This window comes from Labrus mixtus, chromosome 1, assembly GCF_963584025.1.
Source record: "Labrus mixtus chromosome 1, fLabMix1.1, whole genome shotgun sequence".
Taxonomy (NCBI): Eukaryota; Metazoa; Chordata; class Actinopteri; order Labriformes; family Labridae; genus Labrus; species Labrus mixtus.
The window spans coordinates 17582908-17596812 of record NC_083612.1 but is presented as its reverse complement, the minus strand read 5'-3'; the positions used below and the strand labels follow the sequence as shown (position 1 = coordinate 17596812).

The 13905-nt window shown below is 39.1% G+C and overlaps 1 protein-coding gene across 1 annotated transcript; it reads left to right on the top strand.

Annotated features, from left to right (window-relative positions):
* Positions 1-3808: 3808 nt before the first annotated feature.
* On the top strand, positions 3809-13601 carry cul4a (cullin 4A). The gene is made up of 20 exons (XM_061035946.1): positions 3809-4507; positions 5507-5622; positions 5933-6037; positions 6750-6818; positions 6921-6994; positions 7071-7233; positions 7325-7414; positions 7505-7587; positions 8067-8134; positions 8250-8368; positions 8493-8685; positions 9701-9805; positions 9918-10028; positions 10663-10748; positions 10867-10974; positions 11513-11626; positions 11710-11815; positions 11899-12071; positions 12418-12570; positions 12666-13601. The coding sequence occupies exons 1-20, from the start codon at positions 4366-4368 to the stop codon at positions 12759-12761; spliced, it is 2274 nt and encodes a 757-aa protein (XP_060891929.1). The 5' UTR covers positions 3809-4365; the 3' UTR covers positions 12762-13601.
* The last annotated feature ends 304 nt before the right edge of the window (positions 13602-13905 follow it).

The following is a 13905-nucleotide window of genomic DNA, read 5'->3' as shown; positions in this document are numbered from 1 at the left end:
CTAGATTACACAAAACAAACTGGCGTCAACAAAACTGCAGATGAAATGAAACAACCAGCGTGTCAGTAAGTACACCGCAAAAATTCAACGCGGTACATTTTCATTAATAAAATAAAAATGGTGCATGGATGTGTTCGTCATTTACAACAACCTTTAGATCTTGAACTGCCTTTAAGGCAATTTAGATGGCTGCTTGTTTCAGACTGATTAAGCTTCAATAATGACACCGTAAGTGAGTGTAAACCTTAAAAAAAAAAAAAAAAAGCAAAAATAAACATGTCACCATTTGTAAACACATCACCTGGAGCTCGAAAGTGTAACACTGTTGCTGTGATGTGATCTTGAAGTTCCTGAATATGTTTGCTCTTCAGGACTCAGCCTGCCTTACTGTTGACACATGAACCTGTTGTATGCTTCGTAAGTGATTATATTACACATGAAGATGACGACTCAAGTGTGCTTTCATGTTTTGTGTTTTCATGATTTATGGGCTGAACATTTTGAGTGTCACCACATTTGAATAACATTTGTATTCATGGCCTAGCCCTGTTGGTTATACTCATGGTCGCTTTTCTTTGCAGTTAATCTCACAGATATCTTCTGTGCTTACATGTTAACAACCTTTCCAACACATGTCGTGTATGGAGTTGAAGTTGAGCCTTCCTAGGGTGCAGCATTTTGGAAAACATAACCTGACACACTGTCCTGTAAGTTTGGTAATAGTTAGCAACATTAGCTCTAACTAGCTCACTAAACTTGTAGTGATTATCGGCGATAGAATAACAAAGTTAAAAAAAAAAAAACTTACCACAGGCGGTCTGAAGGTGTAATATTTCGTGACTGTGTAACGCAGACTGAATACAAGAGGAGGTCAGAGGACGTTTTTTTCCAATTAATTACGCTATGGGCCAGCTAGCTCTGCTAAAGGTAGCTTCATATGTTAACACTGGTAACCAACACTGAGCTAGTTGTGGCTAAAGAGGAGCATTAAGTGTCAAATAATCTATATTTGTATGTTGGAAAAATCTAGATTTCAACCTCTTTTGGGGGTGATGCTCGGCAGCTCCCTCCCCAGTTTGTGTTAGTGAAGCTGTTCGGCGTTAGCATGCTTACTTACCGCTGCAGACAGCAGGCCAGTCTCCACAACAAGCAGCTCTACTTCTCCACAAAGACACGACACGAAACTGATTTACTGTCAAACATTAATAATGGTGCTCGGGTCGGCATCGCAGCAGCAAGCGGAACAATATATGAATGGCGTGGGTTAAGGTCTTCCAGTGTAAAACACCGCCCATCGGCACTGAACTACTCCTGCTGGCTGCAGGTGACAGAGGATGCGTTCAAGAGCGCCGAGCCCAGGTTTGAATATTGTTGCAGACGATGTGTCAACACATTTCAGGACTCACTTCTTATGTGACACTATTAGCGGATTTGTTTGAACCGTTGCGAGTTGTATAATTGTCACATGAGTAGTTATGTTTGACCGTCGACACTTTGCGCAGCAGACAATTCAGCACAAAAAAGCAGGTAAAGTATGACTGGCTGCTTTCCACTTGTGATGTGCTGATTCATTGGATTTGTTAACAGGTTGTTATTGAGCCAAAAACTGTTATTATGTTATTATTCCGGCCCGTGCTTTTGATATGACTATAATAATAATAATAATAATAATAATGTCTGCTGTTAGGGTTTATTTTATGATATATTGTGACATTTGTATTTACTTTAAAATGACCTGATGTCAGCTAAACTTGTTGTTTATTTACTTTGTGATAAATTTGAGCAGGGTTTGCAGCAGTGAAAGGTAGCTGTACTGAAAAGTATTATTTTCATTTTATCTTAAGACAATTTTGAGGAGCTTTAACGTTTTTGAAATATATTTTATGTTTACTTCTTCTCTGGTCAATTTCAGAGTCAGCTCTACTTTTTATGTCACAACATTTATGTCACAACCATAGACTGTAAATATGTCACAACTAAATCACCATTATTTTTTAAATTGTAAGGTTTAATGAACAATATACAATTGATGATGTATTATTATACATTTAAAGATTTAACAAGTCATCCACCAGCTGAAGTACTTAATTTTAATCATTTTTTAACATTTACCTGCTGTATCATTGAGAAGACTAACACGTTTTATAATCAAATTATTGTCAATATACTGAAAACAACAATACAAATTTAGCACTTAAATAAAACTTTGAATCCATGACTTAAAGGTGCACTATGTAGATTTGGTAGTGAAACAATTATATGCTTTATTTTCTGAACTAAATACAAAAACTGTATTCAAAGGGAAAAAAAGGGTCCCTGGAGCACTGAAGCACTGAAGCTACCTGGAGAGTGACGGTTTCACTGTTGGGGCCACCACTATAACTTCTCACGTAGCATTTTATCTTCAAACAGTGTTATTTTCCCCTGAGGACAGTTTTTATGAACATATACCAAAGAATCTGTAAATATCTCCAACTTTCAGATTTTCTACCAGAACTCCATAGTGCACCTTTAAGTAACAACAGTATTTTAAACATGTGCTGTTGCCTTTCTTGATTATAAGTAAAAGACCTGAATATACGGAAGAGGATTAGGGTCAGACATAAAATCATGATAGTAGGAAGATTTATTTTTCCCAATATGCACTTCGAGAAAAAAGTCTAAATGTAGAGAATAAAGTTGAAATACAATTTCTTGAAATTTAAACTTTATTCTCGAAATTGTATTTATATATTTTTATCGACATTTATAATTTTTTCTTGACATTTCAACTTTATTCTCGACTTTTCTACTTTTTTCTCTGAAGTGCATTAGCATACGTCTTCATCTCATTATTTTGTTATGTTATTGAATAATATAGTAACAAAGTATCATTTTAAGTCCATTTATGGCTCAAATTATGACATAGTGACTAGGGCTGGGAAATATATCGAGTTTTTAAGATATATCGATATATTTACAAACAAGATATAGGGTAAGACAATATTGTTAATATGGATATAGTTTAAGTTGCATTAAAATAATGTTACAGAGGTGCCAGGTCACCTTTTTCTCATCTCACTGATGATGACTGACTGTCTGTCCCTCTTAACCCTGCTCCTCCTTTCTCTCTCTTTTATTGTATTTAAGGAACATTTTTATTTTATAATATTACTTTTTAAATTCACAAACAGGTAGTTTATTTTTCCATGTGTTTTCACTGTTAATCAAATACATATCGATATATATATCGAGTATCGCCATTCAGCTAACCAATATCGAGATATGAGTTTTGGTCCATATCGCCCAGCCCTAATAGTGACTCACTTTTGTCTGTTTGCCTTTTTCAAAACAAAGTCACCATCCAAAATGTTCTGTATTTGTCTCAATTAATAATATGCTGTCTAATAGCTGTCACACGAATCCACTTGATTAATCAGTATACAAAATAAGATTAAAACAAGAGTAACGACTTCTGCAAAATTAATTGCTTTGCACTAAAAAGTAAAATAAATATATTTTTACATACTGCAATTGCACTTTATAACGACTCCCCTTTAAGTAAGGACAGAAGACATTTAAACTTTTAAACTTTAGCCTGAGTTGCATATATCATATATCAAACTGTATTGTGGGCTCATGTTTTTTTTTTTTTGTATGGGTGGGATATGTATGTATATATGTGTTGTGTTGTGTGTTTGTATGTATGCTGGCTGCTGGAACACCTAAATTTCCCTGCTGGGATGAATAAAGTATATTTTATGTTATCTTAATCTTATATAAGCAGCCGACCGTCTAAAACCGACATTAAAAGTACAAACTGTCCCTGAACGCAACTCGGCCGCTTTTCACCCAAGATGCACCTGTCCAACTGCACAGTCTGAGAAAAGCCATTTTGTTGTGCTAGCTAGCTATGTGGGTAAAGAAAGCTACTAATAATATGGGTCTGTTACATCAACGCTAACTATGCTGCTTTTACATGTTTGTTTACTACCGCAAACTGCAATAATTTAAATAATTGTTCAAATCTGCAAGTAGCGTAGCCCGGCATGGAGTAGCCTACAGAGCGACAGCTAACTAAAAGTGTTGTGGTGAATAATGGTAGCTGAAGTGTGCTGCAGTTTTTGTTAGCTAGCTATCTGTTTACTCAGCTGGCGGTAGTTATGTTTTCTGATTAATCAACCTTAGGTTAGCTGTGAGTTTGTAAATGTGTTTTAAAGACTTTGCGATTGTCCGTGCTGTCAACCAAAGACACCTGGTTGAAGAAAGAGGCTGTTTAGCTGACAGTAAATAAACAAGGCGACTGAAGCAATCCAACACTAACTTAGAGAAAAAAAAACCCCACACTTGAACCATACAGCGTTAAGCCAAAGCGCTAATCTGATAATGGCAGAGGACACCCGACAGGACAAGAGAGCCAACTTCTCTGTTATAACGGAGCACAACACCAACGGGATGGCCAGGACCTCCGCTGTGGCCTCCAGCAAATCTGGTGCCTCCAAGAAACTAGTGATCAAAAACTTCAAAGGTACTGTCATCTAAAAAAAACATCAGGCACACTTTACTGAGTGTCAAACTTTTTAGATCCTACTGTAAGAAGTTATCCTGTGTTTTTAAACCCACTACTCTGATTGGTGTGTTGTTTAGTAATCAAAACATGCATCACGTCTTCCAATCATTGTCACACATGTCCATATGTATTTGTGTTGATTTGATGGAGTGCCCTTTCATCAGTCTGAGTCTCTTCACCAAAAATATTAAATGTGATCATGAGTGTGATAGGTAATGAAGGTGATCAGTAAAGCTGCAGGCAAAGCTTGTGTCCTTAGTTAAAACATACAGGAAACTTTCAATAGTAATCGAAGATGTAATTATCTGTGAGTCTTTACAAAGATATTCATATGATGTACATCAGGGGATGGGGCAACTTTTGGTCACGGCAAGGGGCCACATTCAATTAATTCTCCCTGCCGAAGGGCCAAATTGTGGGATACAAAAAACGATCAATTATGTCTCAAATTTAACTCAACATATACCAGAGATCAAATATTATGGATGTATTTCTGGTTTTCATGATTTCATGGAAGATTTTGTCACATTTTCTTCATGTTTTCAATTCATTGATATGTAAAAATTTACCTGAGGGGCCACATTGAGGGTTGATGGGGGGCCGCCAGTTGCGCACCCCTGATATACATGTATCAGTGTTTTTCTGACCAACAAATTACCAACCTGTGTTCTAGTAAAAGAAGCCAGAAATCTGTATTTAGTATCTCATCTGTGGGTAGGCAACTGATGAAAACCTCCATTACTCTGTTATATATGCATTTTCAACAACCACATCAACATATATCCCATACTCCGTAGAGCAGATTGTAGAAAGATGTTATTCCTCTCCACGGTTATAAGAGGCATTTGTAAAAAAAAAAAAAAAAGACACTGAATGGACTGATGTGCAGATGTCATTATTGTGCTTGATGTGGTGTTTAAACTTACGTTGTAATTGTTGCTTGTCATTGTTAAACAGACAGGCCAAAACTAGCCGAGAACTACACTGAGGACACGTGGCTGAAGCTACGAGACGCAGTGGGTGCCATCCAGAACAGCACCTCCATCAAATACAATCTGGAAGAGCTCTATCAGGTTGGTGACCTATCTGTTAATTGTTTTTATAACATCTTATCTCTGAGCAGATCTTGATCGGGACAGGTCAATTAGCCATTTATTATTTCTTAGTGTTGTACAAAAAAAACTTGTGAACTTATTAACGGACTTTAATGTGCATTTGATTGGAAATATCTTCATTTCTATATGTTCAAGAAGTTTTTATATATGTGTTCCTATTGCTAATCAAATAGATTGTTTCCTCGGTTCAAGTTGAGTTGTAAAACAATCTCTTGTCTCTTTTCCTTGTCTGTGGCCCTCTCTCTCTCTCTCTCTCTCTTTGTTAAAGGCGGTGGAGAACCTCTGCTCTTATAAAGTCTCCCCCACGCTGTACAAGCAGCTCCGGCAGGTCTGTGAAGATCATGTGCAGGCCCAGATCCACCAGTTTAGAGAATATCCTTTTTTTTTTCCCCCCAAGTGAATCTAGTAAACAAGGATTTTATTTGCAGAGTCACTCATGTTAAAAGGATTTATCATTTGAATTCAGGATCTATTGTTAGAGAGAAACTTCCTTGCATCACAAGATCCTCCGTCTCTTAAGTTCTACGTCAGCAATTTGCTTATAGTTCAAATGAAACTGAATTTGTTCTCTTCTCAGTTTGCTTTTAAACACAAAGCTGCTGATCTGATGGACAGTGGCACCAGGAAACTCAACTCAGAGAAAACTTGGCTCCGTCACTGTTGCAGGTGTTGTTCCAGTCTCTCCTCACAAGGGGTCAACATACAACTAGTTTGAAGGTTTTACTTACTAATAGGGCTTTAACTAGCAATGGCTATGACCGGCAGATGGAGAATAGCTGCTTGACATATTTTAAAATAAAACAGCTGCTTTATAATAACCCAGAGCAGCACCAATTTACATATTGACTAACTATAGATGAACATATAATTTGAATTTTGATTTTTAAGCTGCTTCATAGACTTTGTGCAGGCAGGCAGGCAGGCAGGGTGGTTTTGATGAAGACACTTAGAATATAGATTTTAAAGTCATACCAGGCTGTTTTTACATGCTTCCTACCCACAGCACACTGTGAAGTCAGGTCCTTTATAATTTAACTTTTATGATGTTTGTGAGTTGAAGATTTTTACTTAACACCGAGCTCACAGAGTCTCTGGACAACCTTTCCTTCCTGAAGAGGATGAATCGCTGCTGGCAGGACCACTGCAGGCAAACTGTAAGTCAGAGACCTTTTGACAAGTATATCATACATGGAAACTGTTGGGCTAATAGTAAAGTGTGCTTTGAGGACTTAAAGCCTGTGTTTTTCTTTTGATAGATAATGATCCGAAGTATCTTTCTCTTCCTGGATCGTACCTACGTGCTTCAGAACTCCCTACTCCCCTCCATCTGGTAAAATGACACCTTATCTTAACCAATCTGTGTGTTCAGGTGTACTTGGGAGTCTGATGCTATGTATACGTTGCAGGGACACTGGGTTGGAGCTGTTTCGTACCCATATTGTGAGTGACGGCGCTGTTCAGAAGCGCACTGTGGATGGCATTTTGGAGCAGATTGAGCTTGAGAGAAATGGAGAGACAATAGACCGCAGTCTGCTCAGGAGTCTACTGGGCATGCTGTCAGACCTACAGGTACCTGATCACCTGTTCAGTGTAACTAACCAGTACACGAGCTGAATGGATGCCGTTGTTTTAACTTCCTTACTGTCCTACTTTTAATCAGGTTTACAAAGATTCCTTTGAGGAGAGATTTCTGATCGAGACCAATCGCCTGTACGCCGCAGAGGGACAGCGGCTGATGCAAGAACGAGATGTGAGTGAAACTACAGTAGGATCCATGATTGAGCTTTGTCATATGGTCACAATGTTCACGTGCAATCTGCTCTGCTTGTGTTGTGTCCAGGTGCCTGAATACCTGCACCACGTGGCTCGTCGGTTGGAGGAGGAGAATGATCGCATCTTGAGCTACCTCGACCAGAGCACTCAGTAATTTTACTTTTAATTTAAATGAGGTTATCATTACAGATCACTGAAAAACAATATGACACAAATACAAAACATTAAAGAAAGGCAAAAATCTAAAAAAGAGAGCAATGAAACTACATATTTTGATATAAAAAACTACAGTGTAAAAAAAACAAAAACTACTAGCATACAAAAATGAATAAAATAACTAGGTTTATTAATAGTGTTTACTGTGTTTCTTCTTCTAACTGTCTTGAATTTCTCATTATTTAATTCTAATAAATGTAACTCTCCCCCAAAACAGTTGCAATAAGTCGTTTTTAACACATAGTCCCAGAGCTAATGGTGAACCTTAGTTTCAATAATGAATTGATTGACAGAAATAATTACAACTGGAAGGTCTAAGGGATCGTGAATGGATGTTATAAAATGAAAGGTATGACGCATCTCTTATGGCTTGTCTACTTTTTTAACTTGTGTTTTTTCTGCATGTTTTACAGGAAACCCCTCATTAGTTGTGTTGAAAAACAACTTTTAGGAGAACACACGACTGCGATGCTGCAAAAAGGTACGTGTGAGTCCTAGCATCAGAGTCAGCATTTGTTTGTGGAAGCTTATAGTGTGTATTTTTGATGATATAAAATGCATCATGTACTTGCAAACATATGTATGTTCTGGTCCAGGTCTGAGCACCCTGCTGGATGGGAACCGTGGGACTGAGCTGACCCTCCTGTACCAGCTCTTCAGTAAGGTGAAGGGAGGACTTCCCACACTGCTGCAGTTCTGGAGGGATTACATAAAGGTACACATGTAGCTCAAGCAACATTTATGCAGACATACCATGCATTGCAATACTACCAAAAAAAACCCTGTATATTTATTTGTGCAGTATATTTACACATTGTTGAAACCTTCTGTGGTCTCAGTCCTTCGGTGGAGAGATAGTCTGTACGCCAGAGAAAGACAAGGATATGGTTCAAGAGCTGCTCGACTTTAAGGACAAGATGGACAACGTGGCACAGAACTGCTTCACACGAAATGAGGGATTCATCAACGCCATGAAGGAGGCCTTTGAGACCTTTATCAATAAGAGGCCCAACAAACCTGCAGAACTGATAGGTGGGTCAGACAAAAACACAGCAGCACACGGCAGTTCTTACTTGAGCCTTTTCACACGTGCCCTCCTGAACATTTCCGGTAACTTCAGGACAGACTGCCCCTAAAATCTCCCTGACTTGCCTGTTCACACGTGCACCTCGCAGTGAAAGACTCTCACTGTCAGATTGGGGGGATGGATTCAAGAGGAAGGCATGTTGTAAAAAAGACGAAAGGAAATGGTGTACAAAGCAAAACAAGTCCGCTTAGATGACAGTTTCTTCCTTTTATATCTATGCTATGTGTTATAAGACATATCAACAAGTGAGTGGGGAATACATAGTGGCGAGTTGAAAAGAGTATGAAGCAGCTTCATTCCGAGCACAAACACCAGTTGCCCGCATGTCACAAGATATAGACGTCATCACCCCCTGTCTGCTTGCTTGCAGTGAATTTTTCTCAATACTTCCTGCTGCGTTCATCGGCTCTCTCCGACTTCACGCGGATAAATTCCAGATAATGTCAGGGTGAACAATTGGTGTTTTTGCATTTTATTTGTATTTTATTTAATAACCATTGAGATTAAGAATACCATTTTCAAGCGTGTTCTGGCCAGGACAGGCAGCAGCACTTTTAGCAAGTTACAGTGAAATCACAGAAAAATTACAAACACACGTCAACATATCCTGAGTCACAGAGCAGAACAGTCATTAATCAAAGCATCTGCAACCTGGCGCGTCTTTCTCCCATGCCATTTATCTACTTTTGAAAAGATTTAACGAGACGAGCTCCCCCAGATCATCCTGCAAAAGGTTCCAGGCCATAGCAGTAACGTACAGGAAACCCTTTTCCCATTTCAATACACACTTTGGGAACAGAAAGCAATTAATTTTGTTGAGTGCATGAGTGAAAACAGCTTCAGATACTTTTTCTCAGTTCAACACACAATGTTCATGTTAATCATTTTATGCAGCACATTACATTTTTTTCCAGGCATGTGATAACAACATTTCTTTGTTATTTCTTATTTCTCATCCAGCTAAATATGTGGATTCAAAGTTGAGAGCAGGGAACAAAGAGGCTACAGAGGAGGAGCTGGAGCGAATCCTCGACAAGATAATGATAATCTTCAGATTCATTCACGGTCAGTTACACGTCTGTTATTGTGTCTGTTTGCATTCTTAGTGAAATGGGATTACTAACCACCATGACGTTTGTAACATTCTGATAGGTTTGATCTCTGTTGTTTCTTACAGGAAAAGATGTTTTTGAAGCTTTTTATAAGAAGGACTTGGCCAAACGTCTGCTGGTTGGCAAGAGTGCTTCTGTTGATGCTGAAAAGTCCATGCTCTCCAAGCTCAAACATGGTGAGCCTGTAGTCCAGTGTCTTATTTTTTAAATCCCCCCGCCGAGTGCTTTACAATGTCATACTGATCAGCAGGCTGAGGAACAGCTTTTTCCCCCCCCCGAGCGGTAGATAGTCTGCTGAACTCTTAGATCCCTGGCCTTCACTGCATTACTGCAGCATGTGCAATACACATCAATGTCATGGCACACAAACAGACTGAACCACTGTGACTAATAATTATCAAGATTCACTACTTATTTCATACTATTACTCAACTTTTACAACACTTAATATTACAGTCATACATTTTGGGTTTGTAGAGTTGAATGAAGTTGAAGTGGGTTTTATATATGACAGTATGTGTTTAAATCTATATGCATATACACATTATGCTGCTATGCAGGTGGACTGCTGCCAAACCAAATGTCATTGGATTTGATGTGCAGTGACAAAAAAAAGTATATATCTATCCATTTCATTGGCCTGCCATCCACGGACACACACGCATACACAAGCACACAAACACGCAGGAGTGACATGCCACAGCCAGCTCAATATATGATGATAATTGGTTAAAAAAAAAAAAGGTTAATAGTCAGTCACAGTGGGGAGAAGAAGTCAGCTCTGATATTTGTGGTTTTCACCGTCTCCAGAATGCGGAGCAGCATTTACCAGCAAGCTAGAGGGGATGTTCAAGGACATGGAGCTGTCCAAAGACATAATGATCCAGTTCAAACAGGTTTGTGCAGTCTCTCACTTCAAACATGCATGTGAAAGATGTTGATAACATGATTAACAGTATGTGCTTGTATCCCACTGTACTGTGTCAATGAATGCATATGTCATACATAATTCAGTATATCCAGAACCAGAGCGAGCCAAGCAACATAGAACTTACAGTCAACATCCTCACCATGGGCTACTGGCCTTCATACACGCCCATGGAGGTCCACCTTCCCCCAGAGGTAAGCTTTTTGTGCACACTCTTTACACTAACAACAAAATAAGCAGCTTTATGTGCATTAACTATCAGCGGTTAATGCACATAAAGCTGCCTAATGCTCGAGTTCAACATTTCTGTTGTGGATAAAGTAGAACTATAATCAGACTGTGTTTGTAAACGATATTCAATGAGAAATGTTCTTCTTGATCTTGGTTCGCTGTATTTTTCGCTGGTGTCGCTGAAGCTTTACTTATAAATTGCCTAGAGGATTATTGGATTGACAAAAAAAATATTTTCTACAATTGTGATAATCTTTTAAGTATTTATTCACGCAAATATGGCAAATGCCTTTTCAGCCTCACAAATATAGAGATTTCCTGGTAACTAAACAATTACAGATTCATCTAGAAACTTGGCAGAATATTTGATGATTAATATATCAATGAGTATCAGATCTAGAGGTCATTTTAATACTCCAAACCTAGCCGGGTCATCATCTGACCCTTCACAGACTGTGTTCAGGATCTTGGTATGAACTTCATCTCTTTATGTTATGTTAGATGGTTAAACTCCAGGAGGTGTTTAAGCTGTTCTACCTGGGGAAGCACAGCGGGAGGAAGCTGCAGTGGCAGCCCACACTGGGCCATGCTGTACTAAAGGCAGAGTTTAAAGAGGTAAGGATATGGTGGGTACATCCTGACAAAATGGCTACTGAAAACGTCTGAGCTGCAGTGACAATGCGTGATTTCTCCTACAGGGCAAGAAGGAGCTGCAGGTCTCTCTGTTCCAGACGCTGGTGCTGCTGATGTTTACTGAGGGAGAAGACTTCAGCGTGGAGGAGATTCGCACCGCCACTGGCATAGGTTAACCACGTCTTTGAATATCAATCAAAAGTGTTCTGTTTTGGGAGAGTGTGGTATTATCGTTTTTTTCTCATCCTGCACAGAGGAAGGAGAGCTTAAGCGTACGCTGCAGTCTCTGGCTTGCGGGAAGGCCCGCGTACTCAACAAGAACCCTCGGGGCAAAGACGTGGAGGATGGAGACCGTTTCAATTTCAACAATGACTTTAAACACAAACTGTTTCGCATCAAGATCAACCAGATCCAAATGAAGGAAACGGTAAAAAACTTTTTTTTGTTGCATTTTCACACACTTTAGCCTTATAGCCTTATTTGTCACTTAGATCTTTACTGGCAAAACATTAATGTCCTCAATCCTAAATCCACAAGAAAGACTGTCTGTAAATTTAAATAATAACTGTGCAGTCTTTTAAAGTGTTGTATAAAGTCATTTTTTTTCGTATTTTTGCTCTTCTAGTAGTCTTTGATTTTATGTCCGTTATTCACAGAAAATGTGTTTGACATTTTGTATTTTCTCTTTTATATTCTGTATTTTCCTTGCCACCCACATGTGTTGACTATGCTATTGTGGGGTTCTAATCTTTTTTTCAAATACATTCTTACAGGTAGAGGAGCAGGTGAGCACCACAGAGCGTGTGTTTCAAGACAGGCAGTATCAGATTGATGCCGCTGTGGTGCGCATCATGAAGATGAGGAAGACTCTTAGTCACAACCTTTTGGTGTCGGAGCTCTACAACCAGCTGAAGTTCCCTGTCAAGGTATCCTAACCGTCTCACTTTCACTGTTCTGTCTCGCAGCACATACACACAAACACACAGAGCTCTCAACATCGACCTTGCTTTCCTCTCCACAGCCGGGCGATCTAAAGAAGCGCATCGAGTCGCTCATAGACAGAGACTACATGGAGCGTGACAAGGAGACTCCTAACCAGTACCACTATGTTGCCTGAAGGGGGGCCACTGTTACAGCCATGCTTTCCTCACAGCAAGCGTACAGGTGGCTCCCCCCCTCCCAAAAAAAAAAAAAGGAAAAAAAAAAAACAGCATCACCACTCTTTAGCACCCCCACTCTCCTCTGGTGCTCATCTTTCCCTCCATTCACGATCCTGGATGCAGCGTCCAGATCACACAGAGCTCCGGAGACGAGAGAGACTTGGCTGGACTGGTCCCACCCTGCGTTATCTTCGGTGGGATGGGGGCGGGAGGAATGACCCGGGTTTTTGATGTTTGGTTTCTGTGACTTACAAATCTGCTAATGCAAAACTTAACTGACAATAACTTGGCACTTTCCTCTAATCTGTTTTTTTTTCTCTCTTTCCGGGATTGGGATTTATTTTTCTCCATCAAGTTGTTCTAAAATCACTTATTTTCTACAATAGTCGGTTTGTCTTGAGTTTTAAGTTTTTTTTCTTCTTTTTTTTTTGTTTTATTTTAAGTTTTGATCAGGGTGTTTCCATATGAATGGCTTCTACAACTGCTAAGTGTAAACTGATTGGTTGGTGTCTTGGTTTGGCAGAGAAACTTCTATTGAAGACATATAAAGACTTGACAAGAGACTTGTGAGGGATGAAGAGGGGTTTTGGTCGGACTTGTTTGGGCCGGGGGGAGGGTTCATTGCTTGTAACACAGAAGCTGAATGACACGCAGGTAAGCCACTTGGGTATTTCTTTGGGTACCTTATATGTTTTGACCAAAATGTCCAATGTCATGTGCTGACGTTTTTTTGTAGATCAGATTGTATTCTATGTAAGAGTGAGAAAAGTGAACCTGAATAAATGGATATTTAATGATTCTCTGAATGATTTGTAAATATCCAGAAAGTGGTAGATGTTTTATATTCTAATGCATGTCTGCCCTGTTACCTCTCTCAATTGGACTTGCTACACACTTTTAAGTAGAGGCTGGGTTGTATCAATCAAAACAAAATACTCTTACCAAGTAGGTGTGAAAGTGCCCTGATCAAACACTACTTGCAGTCAGTTATTTTTGTACCACACTTCTGGAAAACAAAAACATATTTGTGGGGTATTTGTTTGCAGTCATCTCAAGCATTTATCAATTGAATGTGATATGTCATTTTCCCACTATAACAGC